Genomic DNA, 24,958 nt, shown 5'->3' with positions numbered 1-24,958 from the left:
CTCCTTCCATCTCAAAATATTGTTGCATGCCTGTTCTAGTTTGTGTGCTACTTGGTAAAACGTTTCCCTTTATTAAATTAATAATTTGATACCTTTTTGGTTGTATTAGGAATTTAACATTGAAAAACTGCAACTTCTTGAGGCTGATAAAAAGAAGATCAGGCAAGAATATGAACGAAAGCAGAAGCAAGTTGAGATTCGTAAGAAAATGTAATGTGCCTTGCATCTTCATCCCAAACCTAGAATTTTGGGATCAAAATAGGAGAATGAATCCCAGCGAACAGAAAGGGTCCGTTTTCACAAGAACAAAAAGAAAATAAAGGAAGCAAATAGAAGAACAAAAAGAAAATTTTCCCTTAAAGAAGAACCAAAAGAAAACAAAGGAAATCATGTGAAGAAGCTTACGCCAAGGGAACGAAGAGGCCGAGTCATAGCGAAGTGGGCACGAATCGGCGAACTCAGATTGGTTTGGAAAAGCCTGGAGCAGGAAGCAGCGAAGAGGAGGAGAAGACGACGAAGAACATGAGCACGAACCGGAGAAGACGGCGGAACGGGCTCGAGCACGAAGCGGCGAAATCGTGAATGAGGAGCTGGATCGGCTCGAGCGTCGCCGGCGCCGCGATGAAGAAGGGGAAAGGGTAATCGGCGTCGCGAGAGAGGGGAGAAAGAAAGAAAGAAAAGGAAATAAGGGAAAATGGTAACGGGGGCAGCACGTTTTCTCATGGAGGCAGCGCGTTTTCTCATTTTCCATATTTCAGTGCCTTTTCCCATTTTCGTTAGAAAATGATAAAATATCATTTTCTATTTTTCTAGAAAATGGTTTTTCATTTTCCAGAAAAACGAAAATGGAAAACACACAACAAACAGCTATTTCCAGAAAAAAAGAAAATGAAAATGGGAAAATATCAAACCAAACACACCCTAAGTCTATCAAAAATTAATCTTTCGGATATAAGGCCGCATGTTTATACCAACTCGAACCGAACCGAAAAATAAAAATCCGTCGGATATAGGGCCGCATGTAGGGTCCTGATATTACATTATCCAATCTAGTTGGGTCAGATAATTTTTTATCCTAATAATCGAACCAACCCGATCCACGATCACCCCTACTTGTAGCAACTACTGTCGATAAGTTACTACACGTTGTAGTAGTTACTGTTGATAAACAGCTACACGTTGTAGTAGCTACTGACGATTAGCTGCTACAATGTGTACTGAATAATGTCTATTATCATTTTAAAATACTTTATTTTTTTGTTATTTTATATTTATATTTTATATTTCATTGGATATAGGGTCGGATATCCAAATAACTGACAATCCGTCGGATATCTAATACATAATAACTATTAGATATAGGACCGGATGTAAGTCCTGATATTAAATTATCTGATTAATAGGATCGGATAATTTTTTATCCTAATAATCGAACCAATCCGATTTACGATGGCCTCTAATTCAAGCTCAATTATCCCCCGCGTGATCCAATTGTAAGCAAAGCGCTACGATTTGTACTTAGTTTGATCATACCAGTTGGTTGGACCGAACCCAATAAATGTCCGTTACATGTCGAAGGAGAACGGAACAAGAACTAAACCGGAGCGTGGTGTTGCAACGGCGGAGCTTTCGAGGCCTTCGGCTCGATCTGATCGACATCTCCGCGGCTTCGGCAGCGCTGTTATAATCTCTCCCGTCTCGCGACACGCCTTCTGAATCCTCAATCCTCAGCTCTTGTTCAGGTGATTCCTCCGGTGAGATCCGTGCATTCTCCGAGCATATCGGGGTTTTTTTTTTCTTCCCTTTATTAGTCATGTCTGTTTCAATTTTGTATTACTTACAGGGATATAGGGTTTCTTGTTGATCATGGACTCTATTCTCGCCAGCAAGCCTGCGTTTTGTCCTCCTGTAAGTTGTTGCTAATTTCGATTTGATGCCTCTCATTTGACTTTAGATTCGTTTGGATTGTTTTTGCTCTTCAGTGCCTTCTAATGCGGATAAAGTGTAGAATTTCTCTAAATGTAGTTTTTTATTAAACTGATGAGTGATTAATTGGTGCTTTTCAGGGCCTTCTTACAAACTTAATTAGTGTTTTGGTCGTCAAATTCTGCATATTTTAAAAGGAAAATTAAATTGATAGTGTTAAGCTAACGTGTTCGATCACTAATTATTAGAGTTGGCTTATATCTGGATATCGTGTTTTTTCATGGAACGTTTCATGGTTTTTGGCTAATAAGTTAGTGCTCTAAAGGTAATTGCTTTTCTTTCATGATTTGCTGCCCAAATTTCCATGACTGTAGGCGACCAATAACATATATAGTGGGTTTTTTCACAATGCGCTCTGGGGGGAATTCTGTCAAAATTGATCCAACTAGTTTAGTCTGCGACTCGAAATGGTGTGGCATCAGGATGATGTGACATAGGTCAAAACCTACTGCCCATCTCACGCTCTCAGGTTACTTAGACATACTTCTTTTAGTACCTGATAAGGGTTATGACGGATGGACCAGGAGGTGACGTGACGGTCAAGGTCAAGATAACGTGGCAGTCCTACTTCGAAAGGAGTGATATTCCCTCGTTTGGCTTGGATTAGTTCCCTAGTGTTAAAATCCTTGGGTTAACCAGACCGGATTTTAATCCAGCTAGGGGAAGATGGCCAGTTGTTAAGCCGAGCGAACTAGAGAGTATAATGTCTCAAGGGCGGCTGGATTTTAGGTAGGTCTTACATAGCGGCCAGAATGACTGCCTCATTCTACAACATATCAATCATAAATGACAGTGTGCATGTGCATGCGTTCGGTCTTAAAATTAGGGCGAACATGTATGCTCTAACCGACCGAATAAAGCCCGACCGGGATAAAGGCCCTTGGCCTCATTAGTTCCCATATGTGTATTCGCCGGATAAAGCCCGGCCAGGATAAAGACACTCAACCTCATTGATTCCCATATATGCGACCGACTGTCCGTTCTTAAGGCCTTTAGCTTCATAAAACTTTCCAGGTATGCCCGACCGAAGTGCACATACGCCCGGTCAAGCATGATTGGGCATACGACACTTATCAAAGGGATTTCTCGGGATCCTGATATACTCTACGATTCTCTAGCAAGTATATTAATACGGCGCAGGACGTAATTGAGTAGCTTAATCTGACATAGGGCAAAGGAATATACAGAATGTAACTGAATGGTTCAATAAAAGAGATCGGCTTAAGGACCGAGATATATTTAGTGCAGAGTACATCAGCCAAACAAGCAAGCCGGCTTAAGGATCGACCGAGGTATACTCAACAAACAAGCAGCAGATAATATTTTAACAGCCTTTCAGGGTTATCGGGGAATATTCCTTGGGTACTTCTTGCGGAGGTTAGTTATGACAGCATACTTCCTCGACAATTTCATCAAGGGTCTAAGCCATAAACCACAAAAGAGGCACATCTGTGGGTAGAAAAAAAATTCCTCGGACTGTTATTGCATATCATCCAGACTGTACTTTTTTCCATTACTTAACAAACTCCGACACACAATGCCACCTCATTATCACAGAGGTTGTGAGAGGTGGTATATAAAGGGGGATCATCTCCGTTGGCAAGGTACGCATCATCTGCATCTGAAAAATATGCTCACGCGTATCCACCGCTGTTCTTCATTTCACTTACCGGAGATCGTATTGACTTGAGCGTCAAAGGTCCTTGCCAGGAATTCCTTCCCTGGTCTTTGGTTATTAACACTTTGTTGGATCGTTTAAGTGTGTATAGGATATGAAGGAAATCGCCTTCTTGAAGGAGGTTTTCTCTTCGTCAACAACCAGGCCACCATCACCAGCGCGCCATCTCCCCATCTCTCAAACAGGATCAGTACCATCATCGCTCACTAATATTATCAATCATCAAGCCACCACTTCGAATGTTGACTCACTCTATCAGTAAGTTTATCTCCTTAGCTAAGAAAATTTTTAGGCGGAGTTAAAGCTTGACCCTTTCTCTTTAAGACAATTTTGTTTAATCTAAATGCTTACGATTTATTGGTAAGCATTTCCTGAGATACTATAACCTTTGAATCAAAATAGAAGCATTCAAATTTTTGAGTGTGAACTTTTAATATCTTGGAAGTCTTATGGAGGATAAAAGGTGGAGAAGAGCTTAAAATAACATATTGTAATTTGAGAATTGAGTGATTTGAACAAGAGAGGGAATCTATTTATAGCGGTGAAGGGAGTTCTCAAATTGTAAAAAGTCATCTTGCATATATATATATATAATTCACTAGGATTGCACATTCTCAAAGGTTGGCTAATGTGCATGCATGTAGAGGACTGGTTGTTTTGCTTTATCCTCCCACAACTCTATTTCTTAATTGGCCTAATTGCTTGTTCAAGATTTGGGCGCGTGGGTACATGAGCATGGTGCAAGCGCTGAAGCAATACATTGGTGCATGCAGTTTGCATGCGACATTGAGTTTGATGTGCAAATAAGAGGTGCCACAGTGAGTTTTTTCTTGGGCGCAGAAAATAAGCATGCAAACAACATGAACATCAAGGTGTTGTGTTGACACTACTGCTGCTAACTCCGAGGTGATGCTACATGTCGCAACCTTTAAGAATTTGATAGTTGGAGTTTCAATCCAATTCTGAGAAACTGTGTAAATGTAGATGCTTTTTAGATGCAAATTTCAATGCGCCACGTTGGAGCCATTTTGTTATCTCATTTTTTGTGCCATGCAAAAGATGATGTGTGCAATTTGTCGAGTTGTTGCCATGACCATAAGATCATTTTGGGAGCATGTCACAAGAACATCAAACGATTATTTAATCAAATTAAATTTCAATTTCTAATTTGTAAATTGATCTTTAATCACAACTCACTTTTGAGATTTATCAATTCTTTTTTTTAGTTGATTTCATGTTATATATTGGTTCAACTAGAATTAACACTTGTGCATATTTGATTTAACACTAATGCATTCATGCCCGATTAGACCTGACCAACCATTCATCACTTAAATAGTTCTTGACAATAATTTCTAATTCACTTGACAAATTAGTTTACACTTGCAAAGAATAGTCATATCCCTATTCAACCAATTGGTTATAAAATTCAATTTCTAACAATACTCACATGAATTATATGCAAGTTTCAAAAATCTTTAAACAAGAGTTTCAACATAAACTATTGCATTTAAAGAGGTAGCTTATGGTTTTGAACTTTCTATAGTGGGATATGATTGCCAATGAACTATGTTTTGAAAGACATTGGTGTGAACCAAAATAATCATACTCACGTAATAACCCCTGGCTCTTTTTTGTGTTTGTTTTGATTGAGAATTTACAAGTGCTTACAATTTGAAATAACCCTTGCTTCACACTTACATAAGTGATCTCTTTTCAAGGGTATCTTATAATAACTCATTGTATCCGTGTCTTAATGTAAGAAGCCTTAAGAACCTTTTAACCATTTTGTCATAGTAATGTGGTAGAGTTATTACTCTTAGGTGCTTAGAATGGTGTAGCTTAGTTGTATGTTGGGTTTTTGACCTATTTCTCTAGATAGACTTTTTTAATTTGCGGTTTTTGCATCATTCACTTTACTCATAATTGATGGAAAATCACACTGTTAGATGTCAATTGCTATGGTACTATGCCTCTTATGAATACATCGAGACTTACAATATTCATGATGTTCTATGCTCTTTATGTAGTTAGTCCCCTATTTTTTTTTCAGTGCCTCATAATTCCCGACATAATTTTTTGTAAAGTTGAGCCATTCTTCTCTAGCTTTAAATTATGAACTCAGACTTCATTGTATACTGAGCTATTTGAGTCTTTTTCAACTGCTCCTCATGGTAAATATGTAAAAATTTATGGATTTTGTATCAAATTTCCAATTAGCTATGTTATATCTCTCTAGTACAACTGTGTATCTTAAGTGTCATTGTAGCATACGTCCATTAGTGCTTTCCAATGATTTTCTATTATGGTTATTAGTATTACCTTTTCTTTTCAATAATTTTCTACTATGGTTAGTCGTATTACCATTCACATATTTGTAATCAAGTGTGATTCGCAGCATAACCTATATTTAAGATATGTCAACACTCAATAGTGCTTTCGAATGATTTTCTACTATGATTATTTGTATTCATAAGTCCAGTCCTTCTATTAAGACTTACCTTTTTCTCATGTTTGTGAGGAGAGATGAGTATTGCATTCTTAGACTTGATAACCTTTGTGCAATTCGTTATTTCTAATTTGTGTACCAGAAATGATAAGAATAATTGTCACCTACATATTCATCATGCATTTGGCTATTTGAAGCCCAATTTTAATTTGTTTGGGTTTAGGTAGTTTTACGATAGCCAAAACACACTCACACTTATAGGTATTCGGGTATTGTAGGAAGGTACATGATCTTTCCATAACTCATAAGGAACTTTGTTGCTATCTCAGTGTGGTACCATGCGGTTCTCTAAGAGGATAACTTCCCTTCACAAGTAATAGGGTATTCTCGAACTAATCAATATAACATTTATTTCTTTGTAGTGTGCAATTCTTTCATTCCACAACACTAATGTATTGAGATGAATGTAATTATTTGTTTAAATGAAGCCTATCTTGGAGCAAAATTCTTAAGAGATGTCCCGTATGCTCTTCCTAAATCACTACTAATGATCTTGCTTACTTGATTTTTAACTTATAGCGTTTAAACACTTAAAAGGGGGCCTTGTTCTTGCTTCTCAGCGAGCCTATCTTGTACTCATCGATAAATATAAAAATGATAAAGCGCTTTTCAATTCTTATTTTCCCAAACTTTATGTCACAAATAATATTGGAGACTAATTCTAATGATGTCATGGTTTGAATTGTTGACCCATGTCTCCTGAAACGAGCAGTATTTATCGTTCCGACATGGGACCAACATCGGGGTACCTACCAGCACTGCGAGGTGATCGTGAGGTCAATGCGAGGTCGCTGTGGGGTCATGGAGGGTGCAACGAACCCCCGACAGTCCTCTGTGAGGGCGTGAAGGTTGCCGCAACCCTGCGGTGGCCCTATGCGGGGGTGCGGAGGGTGTCTCGACCCCGCAGTGGCCCTCCACTGGGCATGAAGGTGTCGTGACCCACCCGCGAAGTCTGTAGGGTTACGGTTGTTGCCGTGATTTTTTTTAAGGTTATTTTTTTTTTAATTTTTTAAATAGTTTTTTATTATAAATAAATTGTTAATTATTATATAACTTTTAATTATATATAATAGTTATAAACAGAATATATTATTAATAATAGTTATAAAATATTAAGAATTATTTTAATTTTTTAAAATTTTAATATATGTTGAAAATTGAATGTGAATCTAAAATAATTTAAATTTTTTCCAAAATATAATTCTTAAACATTTCAAGTAAATTTAAAAAAATTAAAAATTTACAAATACATTCAAAAAATAATTGAAGACCTTCACATAATTTAATAAATATCTTTGAGCCTTTCAAATAATTTTATAATTTGAGATTTAGTTTTAAATTTTAAAAATTACTTATTTTATAAAATATTTTTTATAAAAATTAATAGTCATTATTTTATGAGAAAATATTAAAATATGAACTCAACATCTCAAAATATAGCATCAGTGGCGAGCATATTTAATAATAATAAAAAGAACAACATGAAACTATCGTCAGTACAAAGTCTCGAGGAAAGGTCTTACCTTTCTTTGCAAGAGGTTGTTTTCGAAACTCGAACCCGTGACCTCTAGGTCACATGGTAACAACTTTACTGTTGCGTCAAGTCTCTCTTTCAAATATCAATAAAATTAATTTTTAATTATATACACTTATATTTATTATTTTTTAAAAAAATACTAAAACTACATCGGCATGGTATAATACGATATCAAAACCATATCGTTCTAGTTCGAGACTGCATGAGTCATAATTTTAAACCTTGAATGGTGTAATTCTCTTTTCTACCAAAGGAAAGGGCAATTTAGGCATTCTAGCTTCCGTACAAATCTTGCACCTATGTCTTTAGTCAAACATAAGTTTGGTAACAAATTGCGAAATTGCATTGGGGTTTTACAATTTATGTCGTAAATGGTTATTCCACAAGTTATAAAACTCAGGAATTTTGTTAATTATATATTTTTCTTTAAGGGGTGACGTTCTGCTTGAATAGTTCTCTCAAGGTATCTTTTTCTACAAAGATGCCAATCTATGTAAATATTACTTTATTGGCCTAGAACATCAACTTTATGCTACTCTTTACTAGCAATGACCCAAATATGGGATTATACCGTATACAAAGCATATGCAACCATCAATAAACATTAATTTTGAAGACATCTTGAGAATGACTTTCCCTAGTTCTACGATCTTGACCATGGATGAGTTGTCCATGTACAACACTCATTTAGAGATCAGAGTATAGAATGAGAATATATATATTTTTGACACAAATGTACTATGTCACTTTTACGTTCACCCACCTTGGGGTATTGACCATATTGGCCATGAGGATATCTCAATTAGATACACATGACCGGGGGTGAGGTGTCTTGGTTTGTTGCATTTGGCCTAAGGTTTTGTTTGCTTTAGTAAGTCTAACTTTTTGCATCATTGAGTGACGATCTTTGTTCTATGGTTAATTTTTCCATGGAAGTAGTAATTCCCTGAACTTTTTGACATTTTGGTTTAGGTTACTGTCACTTTTTGACCAAGGAATGAAATACCGTTCCATGCCGCTTAACACTAACAGTTTTTACTGTTCTGTCAGTAGAGCGAACCGGCACAAGGAGCATGACAATTTCACGCGTCATCGCGTGCATCACGCGATAGAGGGAATCACACACGTCACACACCACAAAAGGAATCGTGCGTGTCGCGTGACAGAAGGAATCGTGCGATAGAAGGAATCAGATTCCTTCTATTGATCGATTAATAAAAAAACATTATATAGAGTTAGCAGCTGCGAGCGATCATTAGTAAGGGGGAGGCAACGGTAGGTGACGGTGAGGCAACGAGGTGATAGCAAGTGGCGACTCTTCGGACATGTATGATTTCAATTTGACCTAAACACGTATCAGAGGCGTCATGGAGATGTCACTAGGCGCCGCCGGAAGCGTTGCGGGACCGAGCGTCCCTGAGGCGCCTACGACCAAACACGAAGGCTGTTAGAGGCGTGGCATTGCAGGCGCCGCCGGAGGCATCGCGGGACACCTTCGGTGTTACTGGAAGCATCGCCGGATGCTTCCGGGGTCGTGGGACGCCTCCGGTGTCGCGAGGCGTTTCCGTTAATGAAAATTAAATCAATGATTTAATTAATTCAAATATTTCCCAACTTATGTGTGATATTTCGAAGAAATTTTCATAATCTCTAATTAAATTATTCTAATAAAATATGTAAAAAATATATTTAAAATTAAATAAATTTAATAAATTTTATTAATTAATATTTTGGAAATTATTTTTACTATTTTAAATTTTATTTAAAATTTCTAATTTTTTATAAAAATTCTAATAAATCAGATTTATATTATGATAATTTTTTTATTATTTTATATTTTTTTACTGATTTACTATTTAATTGATATTCTAATTTTTTACCATTGTAACTATATATTATTTAAATTAATAATTTATTAAATGAATAAATAATTAATTTATATAATTATTATATATAAAGTAGTACTTTTATGTTAATTTATATACTTATTATAGATTTTTTTTTTCATCTTAGAATCAATTTGAAATTTAGATCCACGAATATTAATATATTTAGCGTTTTTTTTAAAGATTCTTCTTCGAAAATATATGAAGCATATATTTTTGTTTTTAAATGTCTCTACCTTGGAAATATTATCTATCCTTTATTTCAGAAATTTTGATAAAGGTATGTATGCTGTTAAGTTTATGATTCCTAATAAAACACTTGCAATCTTGTACACTTCTGATCATTCTAAATTGAGAAAGTTGAATTAATATTCTTAGGAAATTATTTCAAGTTTACTTTATGAAAATGTGTTCTAGAAGATTGATTTCATGAAGTTGTTTTTTATATACTTAATTTGTAAGTTTACAATGCTAAAAATATTCTTGACGTTATAAAATGATGATCATTACATGGAAATATGTATTATTCTCAATTTTTTATAATGCATAGGTAATGACACCAAAATAACAATCTCATGATCCAGTTTGGAGACACGCATGTCATGTCGATTAGATAATTAATTCCATTGGCAATGTTTGCATTGTGATATGATTGGATGCGGTGGTGGGATCACATGCCTAAAACAATATGTTGCCGGTAGATATTTAGATGTTTCTAATTGTCCAAAGGTTTCTCAAGAAGTTCGTCGTGCAATGAAAGAGGAACTTGATGGCAACAACGACAATGCGAACTTATTGATAGTTGAAGCTCTAAAGAACCAATCTATGATGAATTTGAAGGTCGTGGTGAAGTTCTAAGGGACGAAGATTTTTTAGCAATTCTTAGTGTCTCTCGAACTCAGTATGACTATGAGTAAAATATGCGACATAGAAATGCCAGTGGAAATGGTTCAACTACTACAACAACAATGGGAAGGAGTGTAAGTGTTCGTATTACTTTAACACAAGGTGATATTGATCATTTTTTTCGTTCTATGGAACGAAGACGTGCAGTTGATATTGCTGATATTGATCCAACATTCCCAGATCAAGCTAGCAAACAGACTGAGATTGATGATGTATATACAAAAGAGAAGAAGAAATCAATCGGTCAAAGTATTGCTAAATTTTTTCATTTTAATCATACTCCCCCTAATGCAGCAAACAACATATACTATCATAGCATGATGTTCAACATCCAAAAATCTGGTCTGGTATTCAACATCCGACTACATATGAAATTGCCAGTCCATATTTAGATGAACAAGTGGAGAAGATCAAGATTTGGATCATATCATACAAGAAACAATGGAGCTTATATGGGGTTACGTTGATGTGTGATGGTTGGATAGGACCTACGTGGATGAGCATTATCAACTTTCTACTATACTGCAATAGAAAGGTGGTATTTCATAAATCTATTGATGCAACTACAGACTATCATGATGCACCTTACATATATCATTTGATGGATAGTATAGTTCAAGAGATAGGTGCAGAACATATAGTGCAGGTGATTACAAATAATGGTATCAACTTAAGAGGGCGAGAGAGTTATTGGAGAAAAAATATCAAACATTATTTTGGACACCATGCGTAACACATTGATCGATTTGATGATGACAGATATCGGTAAGCTCGATATAGTGAAGAAAGTAGTGAAAAAAAGTCAATCTTTAATAAAATTTCTCTATAATTATCATTGGATTCATGAATTAATGAGGAAATTTATTGATTGGGGAGATTTTGCGACCAGGATCGACTAGGTTTGCCACTTACTTTCTCCTTGTATTAGAAAAATTTCGGATTGAAGGACATGTTCTGTTTTGGGAAGCCTCTCGATATTCTAGCACGACCGAAGGTAAGGAGATGCAAAAAATTATTATATCTGTTAGATTTTATGGCTATATTACATATATTCTTATAGCAGTAGAATTCTTGTACGTTATTCTATTTAAAGTCGATATGGACAAGAAGCCACAAATGGGCATAATTCATGAAGCAAAAGAGGAAATTAAGAGACATCTACAATCACCAACCAATTATCAACATTATATTGATATAATCACCTACAAGATGGGACGATCAAATGGGAAAATATATTCATTTGTCACGTACATATTTTTTAATGAAATAATTTTTAATATTGTTATTAATAATTATATATATTTAAGTATTATAGGTTATTATCTCAATCTGGCATATCAATACCGTTATAATTTTGACACAAATGATGATTTAATATCAAAACTACAAATAAATAGAGAATCAATTGCTGAGACTATTAATGAAAGTCAATTATTTCGAAAGGCATATGGTTCTTTTAGCGATCCTACTGTAGTGACATGCAGATATAAAATGGATGCAGGTAAATATAGTAAAAATTATTATTAATTATTGTCAACAAATATAAATACTAATTTAATTTTGTTCTTATTTATCTTACAACTCAGTGGTAGCTACATTATGGAGGATCTGCTCTGAATTTGGAAAAGATTGCAGTGCAAATTCTCTCATAGACAATATCTTCAAGTGGTTGTGAAAGGAATTGGTCAACTTTCTCCTTTATTCATATAAAAGTACGAAATCATTTTTCTTATCGTCGCTTGGAGAAGATGGTCTACATTCATTATAATATGCGTCTTCAACTAAGATCAATAACAAAAGAGAATGAAGAACAAGAGTTTGGTGATGTAGACCCATTTGATATTAGATTTACCCAAACCGAGAATGATCCAATGATGAATTGGTGGAGCGCTGTTGACGCTGAAAATCCATTACTTGATGAAGCATGAGATCCACTATGCCCATCTTAATTTCTTACTCAACAGATTAAAAAATATCAGTTAGAGGAGATATCTATGAGGAAGAAGATGATGATTAAGCTTTTGATCAAGAATTTCAATTTTCTAGATCTCAGTTTAGACGTTCTTAGACATCCCATTCCCAAACCCAATCAAACTCCATAGATAAAGGCAAAAGCAAAAGCAAAAGCAAAAGCAAAAGCAAAGCTCCTGCAATTTTTACTAAAAAGAAAGAAAAAGGTAAATCTCTTATTTTTTTGGAAGGTCAATTGAGAATTAGTGAAAATCCACCCGATGCAATTGATGAGCGAGAACATAATGACAGTGATGAAATATCATCACCTTCTGACATTGTAGTCCGACAAGAAGTTCAAAATGAGGATAGTGATGTTGATAGCAGTGCAAGTATTCATAGAAGTGAGGACAGTGGTGATGCATCTAGTGGTAAAATTTATGTTCTCCCAACTCCAGCACCGGAACAACATGTGAGACAGATTATGTTGGTCCCTTTGAAGGCCGGCAAGAGGGGAGGGGTAAATTACCCTATAAAATTGAAACCAAAAACCCTTCTCGGATATTCAACTAACTTAAAAGAACTTATAATTAAAACGGTAGAGACTAATTAAGACAGAAAGTAGACACAGAGGAATTACTTGGTTTGCAATCAGAGGATTGCTAATCCAAGGCAAAGAAGGCGCACTAATTGATTCTCCTCTGGGCGGAGTAGCCTCTTCACGTTGAAAGAGAAAGAAATAACCAAAGTAAACCTTTGGATTCTAGTAGTTCGTTGTGTTTAAGCTTACGGACAAGGTATATTTATAGTCTTGGTCGGGCGCCTGATTTCCGGCAGCCTCAGGGGATAAATTTTATCCCCACGGTTGGATCAGTCAAACTCGATCCCTGTTGAAAGTCGATTCTCGGAACCCTTAGGGCATACTGGTCCGGTGCCGGAATGGTTCCTGGCCGGAGCCCTAAGGTCAACATAAGTTGACTTTTCGACTGGTTCACTCGTCTCGATTCGGCTCGTCTTGGTCTGCATTCGCTCGGCTCCACTAGCTTGGGTGATCTCGGCCTTGGAATAGGGCTCACCGAACCCATGTTCCGGCCTTCTCCTCGAGCACCTTCCTTCCCGGTTTCTCGTCCCTCGAACGCCGCGCACGCCTCCATCGGTGTACTCTTCCGCGGTCACCTCGTCCCTCGGACGCACCGAGCCCGTCGGCTCTCTCCCCGTGCCGTCCTTCTCGTTAGCCGCGTCTTCCGCTCGACTTGCTATGTTCCTAAGCTCCTGCACACTTAGACACAAGGGTTAAACAAACGCAGGACCTAACTTAGCTTGTTTGATCACATCAAAACACCTTGGGGTTCCAACAATCTCCCCCTTTTTGATGTGAGCAACCCAAGTTAAGTTAGGGTAACCATATGCAATAAAAACGATTTATATTCCAATATTCAATTGAAAAATTATAGTACCTCCCCCTAGACTTAACATACTTCTCCTCCTTTGATCACATAAAAATTGGGGTTATAAATAAGTCTAAGGTAAATTAAAAAAAAACTTTAAGGGTAAAATATTTAATAATGTCTAAGTAAAATTCAATTTAAAGACACTCTTCAGAATTTTTCTTTTGAAAGAAAAATATTTAAGTAAAACATTTTTAAGATAAAACAGTCATAAGTGTTGAAATTTTTTTTAAGTTTTGAAACTTATCTCAACATTCAAAACAAATTTTCTAATTAAAAAAAATTCTAAGTTAATATTCATAAGAAACAATTCTAAGTCTATTTTCATAAAAATTTCTAAGATAATAAAAAATTTCTAAGTTAAAAAAAATTTAAACACAAATTGAATAACTCTTTTAAAGCATTAAGTAATTTAAATTAATGCTTTTTCAGTTAGTTATTTAAACTCTTCATTTCAATACTTGGCTTCCAGGTCGTGGCGAGACACTAGGCCTTCTTGGTTATTGGAGCAACAACCACTTCCTTAGACAAAGCCTCATAAAGAAATTAGTTGTTTAATTTCCTTGCTGAAAATGCTAAGTCTGATTTTAATTTTAAATTAAATAGGTTTTTGGAACCCAATAGAGGTTCCTACCTACAGGATTAACCAAGTATTTCCTAGGTATATAGATTTTTGATATATTTCTAATTTGACTTTGATGAAATCTATAATACCAATTTAAACCTCTATAATTTCTAAAAGTAGAAATATTTGGACCATTAGATTTTTTCAATCCTTCTATTTCTTCTTTTAGTTTTTCATTTTCAATTTTCAATTTTTCAAAATCCTCTATAAGACATGATTTTGCCAAAATTCTCTTTGTTCTAAATTTCATTTTCTAATTTGGCATTTTATTTTCTAATTTATACATGGATTTAGTCATAGCTTGATACAAAGTAAAGTTCATGAGGGTAGGCGTACCTCTACCATATCGGACTTGGCTGAATCTCCCCTTACTTCCATCGGCGTCGCTCCCCTTCGATCTTTGGGTTCTTATGTGCTTTGTCCTTCGTGGCTTGCTACAATCCCGCATATTCTTGAGCTTCGATTCGGATGAAGAAGTGTCATCCCAAGTTGCTTTTAGGTTGTGTTTCTTGGGTGTCTTCATTTTGACCTTGAGTTCGGCGCCTTCCTTAGGTGTCCCTCCTTCCGACACTGGTAGCACCGCATTTTCTACCTTGATTCTTTTATTACATTTTAAATTTATTAGATCTAAAAGCTTTTTAAAGTTTCTTACCATATACGCTTCTTGATCGTCTGAGTCCGACTCGGGTTCATCCTTATTGGTTGCGTAGTCTAGGTTGTGTCCTTTGATATCTCTGCACATCTAGCTCGTGTAAAAGGGTGAAAACAACTCTTTAAAGTACTTACCTCATGTCTTTTGAGATGTAGTAAGCATCGACGATTGATATCCACTCCGGAGTTCTTGGAACGCGTTGAGCGTAGCGTATAGTGTCCTGGTTTGTTACCGTTTCACGAGGTTGACCAGCGATGATCAGTTCTTTTACCTTGTAGACCGCTACTTTCTCACCTTTCTCCAGACGGATGTTCATCAATTTGTTCGGAGGATGTCCCTTCTAGCGAGCTTTGCTTCGACGTTCCTTCGTGGAGTTCCAAGAACTTCTCCCAAAGTTCTTTAACAGATACATAGTTTCCGATGCGGTTGACCTCTTGGGGCGGTAACACGCTCAGTGTGCACGACTGTTTGCTACCGACTCATTCTGTTCTTTCTTTGTCAATCGCTCTCTTCTTTTCTTTTCCATCTTTATCTATTGGAGCTACAAACCATATTTCATAATAAACCGAATTTCAAAATCTGTTTTAGGAATACCTCCATACGCCGCTTCCGCGAAGTTCCCTCGAATTTTGGTGGGACGATGCTTGGTCCGCCATCTTGTTGCTTCGATCGCGGTTAGTCCTCCTGGCGTCCTAGCTCTGAAACCACTTGTTGGTCCCTTTGAAGGAAGGGGAGGGTGAATGCCTATAAAATTGAACCAAAACCCTTCTCGGATATTCAACTAACTTAAAAGAACTTATAATTAAAACGGCAGAGACTAATTAACAGAAAGTAGACACGGAGGAATTACTTGGTTTGCAATCGGAGGATTGCTAATCCAAGGCAAAGAAGGCGTATTAATTGATTCTCCTCTGGGCGGAGTAGCCTCTTACAGCGTTGAAAGCACAGATAGAAATAGCACAAATGGAAGCACTGGATTACCAGTAGTGGTTCATGGTTAAGCTTCTGGACCAAGGCTAGAGTTATAGTCTTGGTCCCGGCGCCTGGAAGGTGCGCCTAGGGAGATAAATTTTATCCCCAATTGGATCGAGTCGAAACTCGATCTGAACGTTGGTTCCGGGGCGCCCCGGTCGGTTCCGGCCGCCCGGAGCCCTAAGGTCAACATAAGTTGACTTTTCGACTCTGGTTCAGCTCGTCTCAGTTCGGCTCGTCTTGGTCCGGGTCTGTTCGCTCCGGCTCCACTAGCTTGGGTGATCTCGGCCTTCCGGAATAGGGCTCACCCGAACCCATGTTCCGGCCTTCTCCTCGAGCAGCCTTCCTTCTCGGTTTCTCGTCCCTCGAACGCCGCGCACGTTCTTCTCGTCCGCCGGTGTACTCTTCCGCGGTCACCTCGTCCCTCGGACGCACCGAGCCCGTCGGCTCTCTCCCCGTGCCGTCCTTCTCGTTAGCCGCGTCTTCCGCTCGACTTGCTATGTTCCTAAGCTCCTGCACACTTAGACACAAGGGTTAAACAAACGCAGGACCTAACTTAGCTTGTTTGATCACATCAAAACACCTTGGGGTTCCAACAGATTACACATATGCAACTCAAGATTATGATTATGAAACTAGAACTATTCAATATCAACATCGATATAAAGGTGACAAACAAAAGAAAATTCATAATTATCAAGATATGCAGGAGAGTTTAGTTGAGATTGATTCTAGTCAAAGTTTATCATACTCGCAGCCTTCTTATTATAATTCTAATGCATCATATGGTGATCTATCATATCAGAGCTCGGGGACGTATGCTTATCCTTATCCTTATCGTGTGCATGTACCTTTGCCCATTTCGATTTCAGTGGCGTCAGTTCAAATCTATCTTTCAATAATGAATCGAGATACGTTGATGGACATGTGGAGAAATCAATATTAATATTGCATGTCATTGGATGATGATTATTTAATCTGGACGTTAGATAATTATGGAGTTGACCTAAGCAGAATGTTGCAAGAACTAATGTTTTCATCTGATTCATGCCACTGCTTTTGGTATTAGTAAGGTAACATATTATGATGTAAAAAAAAAGGGGCAGCCTGGTGCACGAAGCTCCCGATATGAGGGGTCCCGGGGAAGGATCCATTGTACGCAGCCTTACCATGCTTTTTGTAAGAGGCTGTTTCCAGGATTCGAACCGTGACCTTTTTGTCACATAGCAAGGCTGTTTCTAGGATTCGAACGCGTGACCTTTTGGTCACATAGCAATAACTTTACCGTTGCGCCAAGGCTCTCCTTCGTAACATATTATGATGTATCAATTTTAATTCAAATTATTGATAGATCAATTTTCTTTAAAGAAAATTATATTTAATTATTTTTTCTATTAATATTAAATTGTTCAATAATTAAGAATTTATATAAAATTAATATACAACTTATTTTTAAATTATATATAATAAATATATTGATCTAATAATTATTATATATAAATAAAAAAATATCAAAATCGTATCAGCACGGTATGATACGATACCGAAATCTTATCATTCCGGTCTGGGATAGAACATTGGCACGGGTCGAGACCTTATTTTTGACCTTTTGATTTAGGTTACGATGCTATCTCTTCATTTTGGTTTTAGATAGATGGGTTTGTGCTTTTATTGGAAACGTTAACATTGACCATCAATTTAGATTTGCTAGTGTCCTCTATTTGGGGTCGGATGATGAGACCCTCCATTCCCATCTTCTTGTGTTTATGCTCCTGTTATGTGGGCTTGTGTTTCTATCAAAAGCCTCACTTTGGCTCTCATGCCTTGGTGTCCTATATTTGGAATTAGATGATGAAGTCCTTTAGTCCCTTCTCTTTGCATTTATACTTAAGATGATTTTTGAAGTATATTCACATCGGTGGTAGCCTCTTGATGATAGCAACCATATAGGTCATAAATTTACAAACCTTTAGTATGGATATCTTAAATGATCACTTGCACTCGTGGACTTTGGCTTACGAGGGACATTGTGTCTATCATCTTGAAGTCAAAGAATTTTCTGTTATAAATTTCTTTAAGTTGGCAACATCCTATGCTTTATGTGATCGTAAAGTACATCTAAAATTTAAAGGAAAGTTTTATAAAACCGCAGTTAGACTTGCTATGTTATATGGATCTAAATGTTGAGCTATGACTCGAGCACATGAGCAGAAGATGAGAGTTGCAGAGATGAGGATGTTAAGGTGGATGTGTGGACATACGAGGATAAAAAAAAAGAAAGAAATGAGAGTGTTAGAGAGAAAGTCGGAGTTGTATCTATTGAGGAAAAACTCCGAGAGACACGTTTAAGATGGTACGGACATGACGACCAATAAATGCTCCAGTTAGGTGATATGAAACTATGACAAACACACATATTAAATGAGGAAGAGGAAGACCAAAAAAGACTTGGTTAGCAACAATAAAACAAGATAAAATTTATTTAAGTATAGATGATGATATAGTAGGAGATAGAGCTCAATGGCGTAAAAGGATTCATATAGTTGACTTCACCTAGTGGGATAAGGTTTGATTGTTATTGTTGTTGGCATCCGCTTTGAATTTTTGTCAAGCAATGCCTGCAGAGTTTTTGCTATTGTATGGTTTGATGTTCAACTCGTTACTGATAAAGTTTATGCATAAATGTTCTATGCTTCCTTTGCTTGTGTGTCATTTTTAGATATAGTGGGAGCATCTTCTAAAAGGAATCCTGTGAGCTTTAATGTAGTTAAATAGGACATCTTTTGTTGCCTTCACTTGAGTTTACTTTAGAAAATTTTTCTAGTCTTTTGCAGAAATGGAAAATTTTCAGGGGAATCCCATCAAAACCGATCCAATTCATTTGGAGTCTAGTCAATCAGATTGTTAATAAATTGGCGGCTCGAATATGTGGAGCGTCATTTCGATGACGTGGGTCATGAGTTACTAGTCATCTCACCCTCCCAAGTTTGTTAAACTCACTTCTGATACCATTGTGATCGATTATTTTTGTTAGTCATTGGGTCAATTCTTAGCATGTTAACATTCCTTCTATTGGGTAGGCTTACCTCTTCAAGTAAGAAATTCTTTAGGTCGAGGCAAGAGCTGAACTCTTTCACTTTAATACAATATTGCCTGCTTAACTGCTTATGATTTATTGATAATCGTTTCTCAAATACAATAACCTTCAACTCAAAATAGTAGCACTATGAGATTTGAGTTCCGGTGAACTTTTGAAACCTTGGAATTTTTGAAGAGGATAAGAGGTAGAGAAAAACTCAAGACGAGAGATTTCAACTTGAGAATTGAATGATTTGAACACTAGGAGAAGGGAGGCCTCAAACTGTAAAAAAGACATTTTTGGAATATTTTCTGCAAAATTCACTAACTATTAAGCATTGCACATTCTCCAAGTTTGATTAATGTGCGTGTGCATGCACAAGATTGACTATGTTGTCTGCTGCTTTGCCGCCTTGTAGTTTTATTTTTCAGTCATTAAATTTCTAATTCCCCATCCTGAACTCAAGCGTGTGGGTGTGTGTGCATGGTGTGAGCATGGAGCACCAGGTCAGCACATGTGGTTCGCATGCCGCTGAGTTATAAGTGCAAATGAGAGGCAATGTTATGAGTTTTTTCTTAGGTGCGGAAACTAGTGCACAGACAATGCGAGCACTGAGGCACTACATTGGCACTACCACTGCTAACTCTAAGGTGATGTTGGATGTCAGCCTTCAAAAATTAGGCAGGCATGTTATTGATTCAGATTCCTAGAGGCTGCATGCAACTACTTTTTGGATGCAGATTTCAATGTCACGGTGGAGCCATTTTGTTCCCCTCATTTTATGTGTCACACAGAAACTAATGTGTGCAATTTGTCAAGTTGCTTCTGTGACTAATTGATCTCTGTTTGCAACTCATTTTTTGGATCTACCAATCCCATTATTTTCGGCCAATTTCACATCACATATTGGTTCTACAAGAATTAATGCTTGCACATATGAGATATCGCTCATGCATTCACGTTTGTGAAACATGCTTATGTTTGAGCCCATACCTTCTTCTGATTAGACTGAACTACTTGTGAAATAGCCATTCACTAAATTAGTTACAAAAACCAATTTGCAACATCATAAACGTATGCATAGAAGCAAAGACAACATGAGAATTACTGATATAACATGTTGGCCTTAAGGAAACATCCTTTATCGTAAAAATAGTTTGACTGAGAAGTCAAAATTTATCTCTGAGAAGGATGCTTTATCTTAATGATAAAGTTCTCTTAAATGATTCTTCTGAAGAATTTGCTTGTTAACAAGGATTCTCAGGATTCTTGCTGTATTCTTGGACTGAGATTTCTCCACTCAGTCCTGGTCAATGCCAAACTAGTTATGCATATAAAAGGTGTTCTAGTTTGGATCTTAATTAAACCTGTTCTTGCTTCTCTCATTTACTATTTCTTGTGCATCACATTTCCTTAACATGTGCATTTATCATTATTTGTATGTATTGGTAGTACTCGATACTCTTTGAAGGAGTTATGGTATCATAACTCCTGTTGGGCTTAGCTTATTATTTGAATTGCTTACAACTTCATATTTTTACTATAGGGACTGTTCTTTCAACCTGCTGGAGGAATAAAAGGATCACAATTTAACTTTAATGTGGGACATGCTGCCAATTTCTGCAAAGTTTATTATCCTAGAAGACCATCATCTTATGTGGCCAAGAGATCTAGAAATGATGGAAGAGTGCTTAATGAAATTTGCTGGGATGAAAAGATTCTTGTGGCCAATAGAGGAGAAATTGCAGTCAGAGTGATCCGAACAGCACATGAAATGGGTATACCTTGTGTAGCTGTTCACTCTACTATTGATCGGGATGCTCTACATGTGCGGCTTGCAGATGATGCAGTCTGCATTGGTGAAGCTCCCAGCAGTCAATCGTAAGTGCTGGTTTTTCTTGTTAGCATTAGCTACGGAAATTTCTTTGAAACAACCTAAAGTTACTTCCTAGTGTTGCTTATTTTTGTTTGAATTTTCAGAATTTTCTCCGGATTTTCCTGTTGCTTTTGTCATGAATAGAAGATTTTTTGGACATCTATAGATGTCTAATCTTATATTTTTAACAGGTATTTGCACATTCAAAATGTTTTATCTGCTGCTGTTAGTCGTGGGTGTACGATGTTGCATCCTGGTTATGGTTTCTTAGCTGAGAATGCTCGTTTTGTTGATATGTGCAGAGGGCATGGAGTCAATTTTATTGGACCCAATGTAAGCTGTTCTTTTACCTATAGATTGAGTCATGAATAAACTTGTACACTAACACTTCTACTGGAGACTTATATTTCTATTGGTCCTTTGCAAAAAGTCTTAGAATAGCCCTGTCGGACATTTGGATCCGCAACCCTGTCAAATACTTGTACCCGAGTCCTCCAGATGTTTACTTCTTGTAGCATTTGGACAAACAAAGACGGAATTCATAATTTTCTTTTGCTCAAATACTTTTTTCGGTTTTGGATTAATTTTGTGCTATTACTTGATTTAAAAAACAACTTTGAAAAAATGCACAGGTGTTTCATCCAGAACTAGTTCTTATAAATTTAGACAAGCAATTTTTTTGCACAAGCTTATCTTTCTAATAGTTGGGCATCTCTGGCTTGTTTCTATGCACAATATTTAAACCCACAGATGTAGACATACCCCTCAATGATTCATTGTCAAATGGATGTAATTTTGGCTAATAAGTGATACATTAACAAACCTTTTCATAATTTGTCAGCCAGACAGCATTCGTGTAATGGGTGACAAATCTACAGCTAGAGAAACAATGAAGAAAGCTGGTGTTCCTACTGTACCAGGAAGTGATGGACTTTTGCAGGTAGAAGAACATCTAAGACATCAGTTTTTCACTTCATTGTGAATGTTACTGCTGCAAGTGATTAGATTCCTAAATGCTATTTTTTTGCAATTCAGTCAACAGAGGAGGCTGTGAAGCTTGCCCATGAAATTGGTTTTCCTGTCATGATCAAGGTACCTTTTTTTCTTTTCTGAGATTGAGTGAAAGTGCTAGTTCTTGTCACCATTATTCGTTGCATTTACCTTATAGATCCATGATATTTCCTTTAAGGAGGATTCTTTAATACTATACTATATGCGCCTTTACATTTGTGCTGGTGTACAATCTTTGAACTTGGATTTTGCCAACTTAGTCTGACCTAGTTTCTGGATTTAGCTAAGATCATCTGTATACAGTTTTTCTTCAGCCCATTCTTCATGACACCTAAAGCACTCAGTTCTTGTTTCAAACATATTCAATTCCACAACTACAGAGATATCAAAAATTTTCCATCTTGAAATTAACTTGGCTTTTGGAAGGCATTTTATTTAAGATATTTTTTTTTTCCTCTCCCCACTTTCACTCAGGCAACTGCTGGTGGTGGAGGACGCGGAATGAGATTAGCTAAAGAACCTGATGAGTTTGTGAAGTTGCTACAGGTACTCTATACCATACCTGTTTTTCCCTTTTTCTATAAAATGCATCAAGTAACCATGCAAATGCAAGTTTCTCTTTTTGGTTTTGTATTTTTTTTTTCATTATTACTCTGGCGTAAGTAAATAATACATGGGACAATTAATATTTGAAAAATACGAGAATGATTGAAGTTGATCTATATTTTGACAATCTGGATACCCTTTGGGGTAATATAAGATATTTGAGTTCATGAATTTTGATGTAAGGCTAAAGTTACCTTACATTGGGCTTAAAGAAAGTGGCGACAATATTTCCATGTTTAATTGAGTTTACTGTCTTAATTTTGAACTAACCACCAGATACAGTGTTTTCAACTTTTGATATTAGGATAGTTCTGTTTTACCACTATTGTCCAGTTTAAAACATCCTCATAATTGTCATACAGTCATAATGATAGTGTATTTGATCTCTAAACTGTAGAATTTCTTATTTCCAGCAAGCTAAGAGTGAGGCAGCAGCTGCATTTGGAAATGATGGGGTTTATTTGGAGAAATATATCCAAAATCCAAGGCACATTGAATTTCAGGTAAGGTATCCATGTATTGTCTAGTCCAGAAAATGAAGGCGTGATAGTTGGAGAAACACTCAAATTTTCTTGTGCAACTGTATACAGAAATTTGTTAGACGTTTTGTTAATAACTTCTGGCAGCTTCTAATACTTTGCAGTTTAACTTCTGAACTTGGAGATTTTTTTCCATGTGCATGCAAATCTGTGATATTGGTGGAAAGAAAACATTATTTTGCCAATCACTCATTCATCTTAGTATCAACTTCCATTATGTTGAATTGGCCATCTAATAATTAACGAAATATTAAGCCAGAAACTCTTTATTTGCCACTTTCTGGTCATATGCCAACTATTTACAAGATCATCTTTTTTTATTCTTCTATATCATGTCATAGAGGACCATGTTTGGGCAGCTATCGCCACTATGAATGCCAACCTAAATTAACTACAACCTAACAAGAAAAAGAGTTGTTTTGTTTGTGAGTTAACACACATTTGGAGATTTTTGTTTACCTGAAATTTTTGGTTCAGATTTTGAAGTAAAAACTATATAGCTGATCCTACCTAGTGAGATAAAATTTGGCTATTGTTGTTGTTCTGAAGTAAAAACTTGCAAGTTTGATCCAGTCCAGCTTTAATAAAAGAGATAAAGTTGCACCCTTGCCTTACTTGATTTCAAATATATGATCTTATTTTTTTTTTAAAATACAAACTCCTTCAGTTTTCTAACTGCGTGTTTATTTGATCTTGAAAACAGAAGTGTATAGTAATGAGATAATCAAATAGAAATCTGAGTTGACTTTTGCTTTAGGTTTTTCTCTCCAGAATTTCATTTGGGGTTTGGACTTGAATACTAAAATTTTCGCCTCACCCAACAAGTTTGGTTTAACTTGGTTTATCCAAAAACCAATTCCATACCACCAATGACTTACCTTTCCCAATATTTGATTCCCTCTTGATGTATATGTAGATATGGTCAATAGCTCATGATGTCATATAGGAAGTTCATTTAAATCTTTCTACATTGTAACCTGTCTCTGTCATGGCTTCATAGGTTCTAGCTGACAAATATGGTAATGTTGTCCATTTCGGGGAGCGTGATTGTAGCATTCAGGTATATATATTAAACTATGGTTCATGTCTGTCTTTAATTTCTTCGTATTAAAGCTTCTGACTTTTGGATAAATATTGTGTTTTCTTAAATATGTGGAAGAGGATAATATGCCATGTTTCTCATAAAGGCAATTTGTGTTCAATATTTGCTTGCCCTTGTGTCATTATAATAATTTATTTTTTATATTATCTATTTCTAAGTACCTAAAGCTAGTTTCAAGTTGTCTTCCTGACGCATCTTTGCTAGGCTTTCTAAATGTTGCTAGGCTTTCTAAATGTGATAACGTTGTATGTGACCTTAGTGTGTTTGCCCTTACTATCTTTGCATGCTGTATTGATATTTTTTTTGCATGTTCTCTATGATTTTCTGTTTATGAATATGATTATTAAAATATAAATTCCGGAAGGCAAAAGCCTGGAAGAATGTAATGGTTGTTATGTTAGAGCTCTTTGACTTGCACTAATGGCGGTGAAGAGCATCAGTCAGCAGCAACAACTCAAGGCAAGTGGTTGCAGTTTCTTTTTTGAAGACGCAAGTCATATATAGATTAGAGAGGAGAGATCACCCTCTCATGAAGTCATGATTACCCTCTAGAGAGGAAGCGATCACCGGACGCTAGCCGTTTTTGACAATTATCG

The 24,958-nt window shown here is 36.4% G+C and overlaps 1 protein-coding gene across 2 annotated transcripts in view; it reads left to right on the top strand.

Annotated features, from left to right (window-relative positions):
* The first annotated feature begins 1,558 nt into the window (after positions 1-1,558).
* The window catches only part of LOC121993239 (biotin carboxylase 2, chloroplastic-like), a 49,322-nt gene continuing 25,922 nt past the window's right edge, over positions 1,559-24,958 (top strand). Inside the window, exons 1-2 of one of the 2 annotated variants that reach the window (XM_042547953.1) lie at positions 1,559-1,742; positions 1,844-1,908. In XM_042547953.1, coding sequence (XP_042403887.1) covers positions 1,867-1,908 — 42 coding nt within the window. In that variant the 5' untranslated portion in view covers positions 1,559-1,742; positions 1,844-1,866. Of the gene's footprint in view, positions 1,755-1,843; positions 1,909-24,958 lie in introns of both variants that reach the window. The other variant, XM_042547954.1, reaches the window with a different exon arrangement.

The sequence above is a fragment of the Zingiber officinale genome, chromosome 6B (genome assembly GCF_018446385.1).
Source record: "Zingiber officinale cultivar Zhangliang chromosome 6B, Zo_v1.1, whole genome shotgun sequence".
In the NCBI taxonomy this organism is placed as follows: Eukaryota; Viridiplantae; Streptophyta; class Magnoliopsida; order Zingiberales; family Zingiberaceae; genus Zingiber; species Zingiber officinale.
The sequence above is the reverse complement of the archived record's forward strand: the minus strand, read 5'-3'. Positions and strand labels throughout refer to the sequence as shown.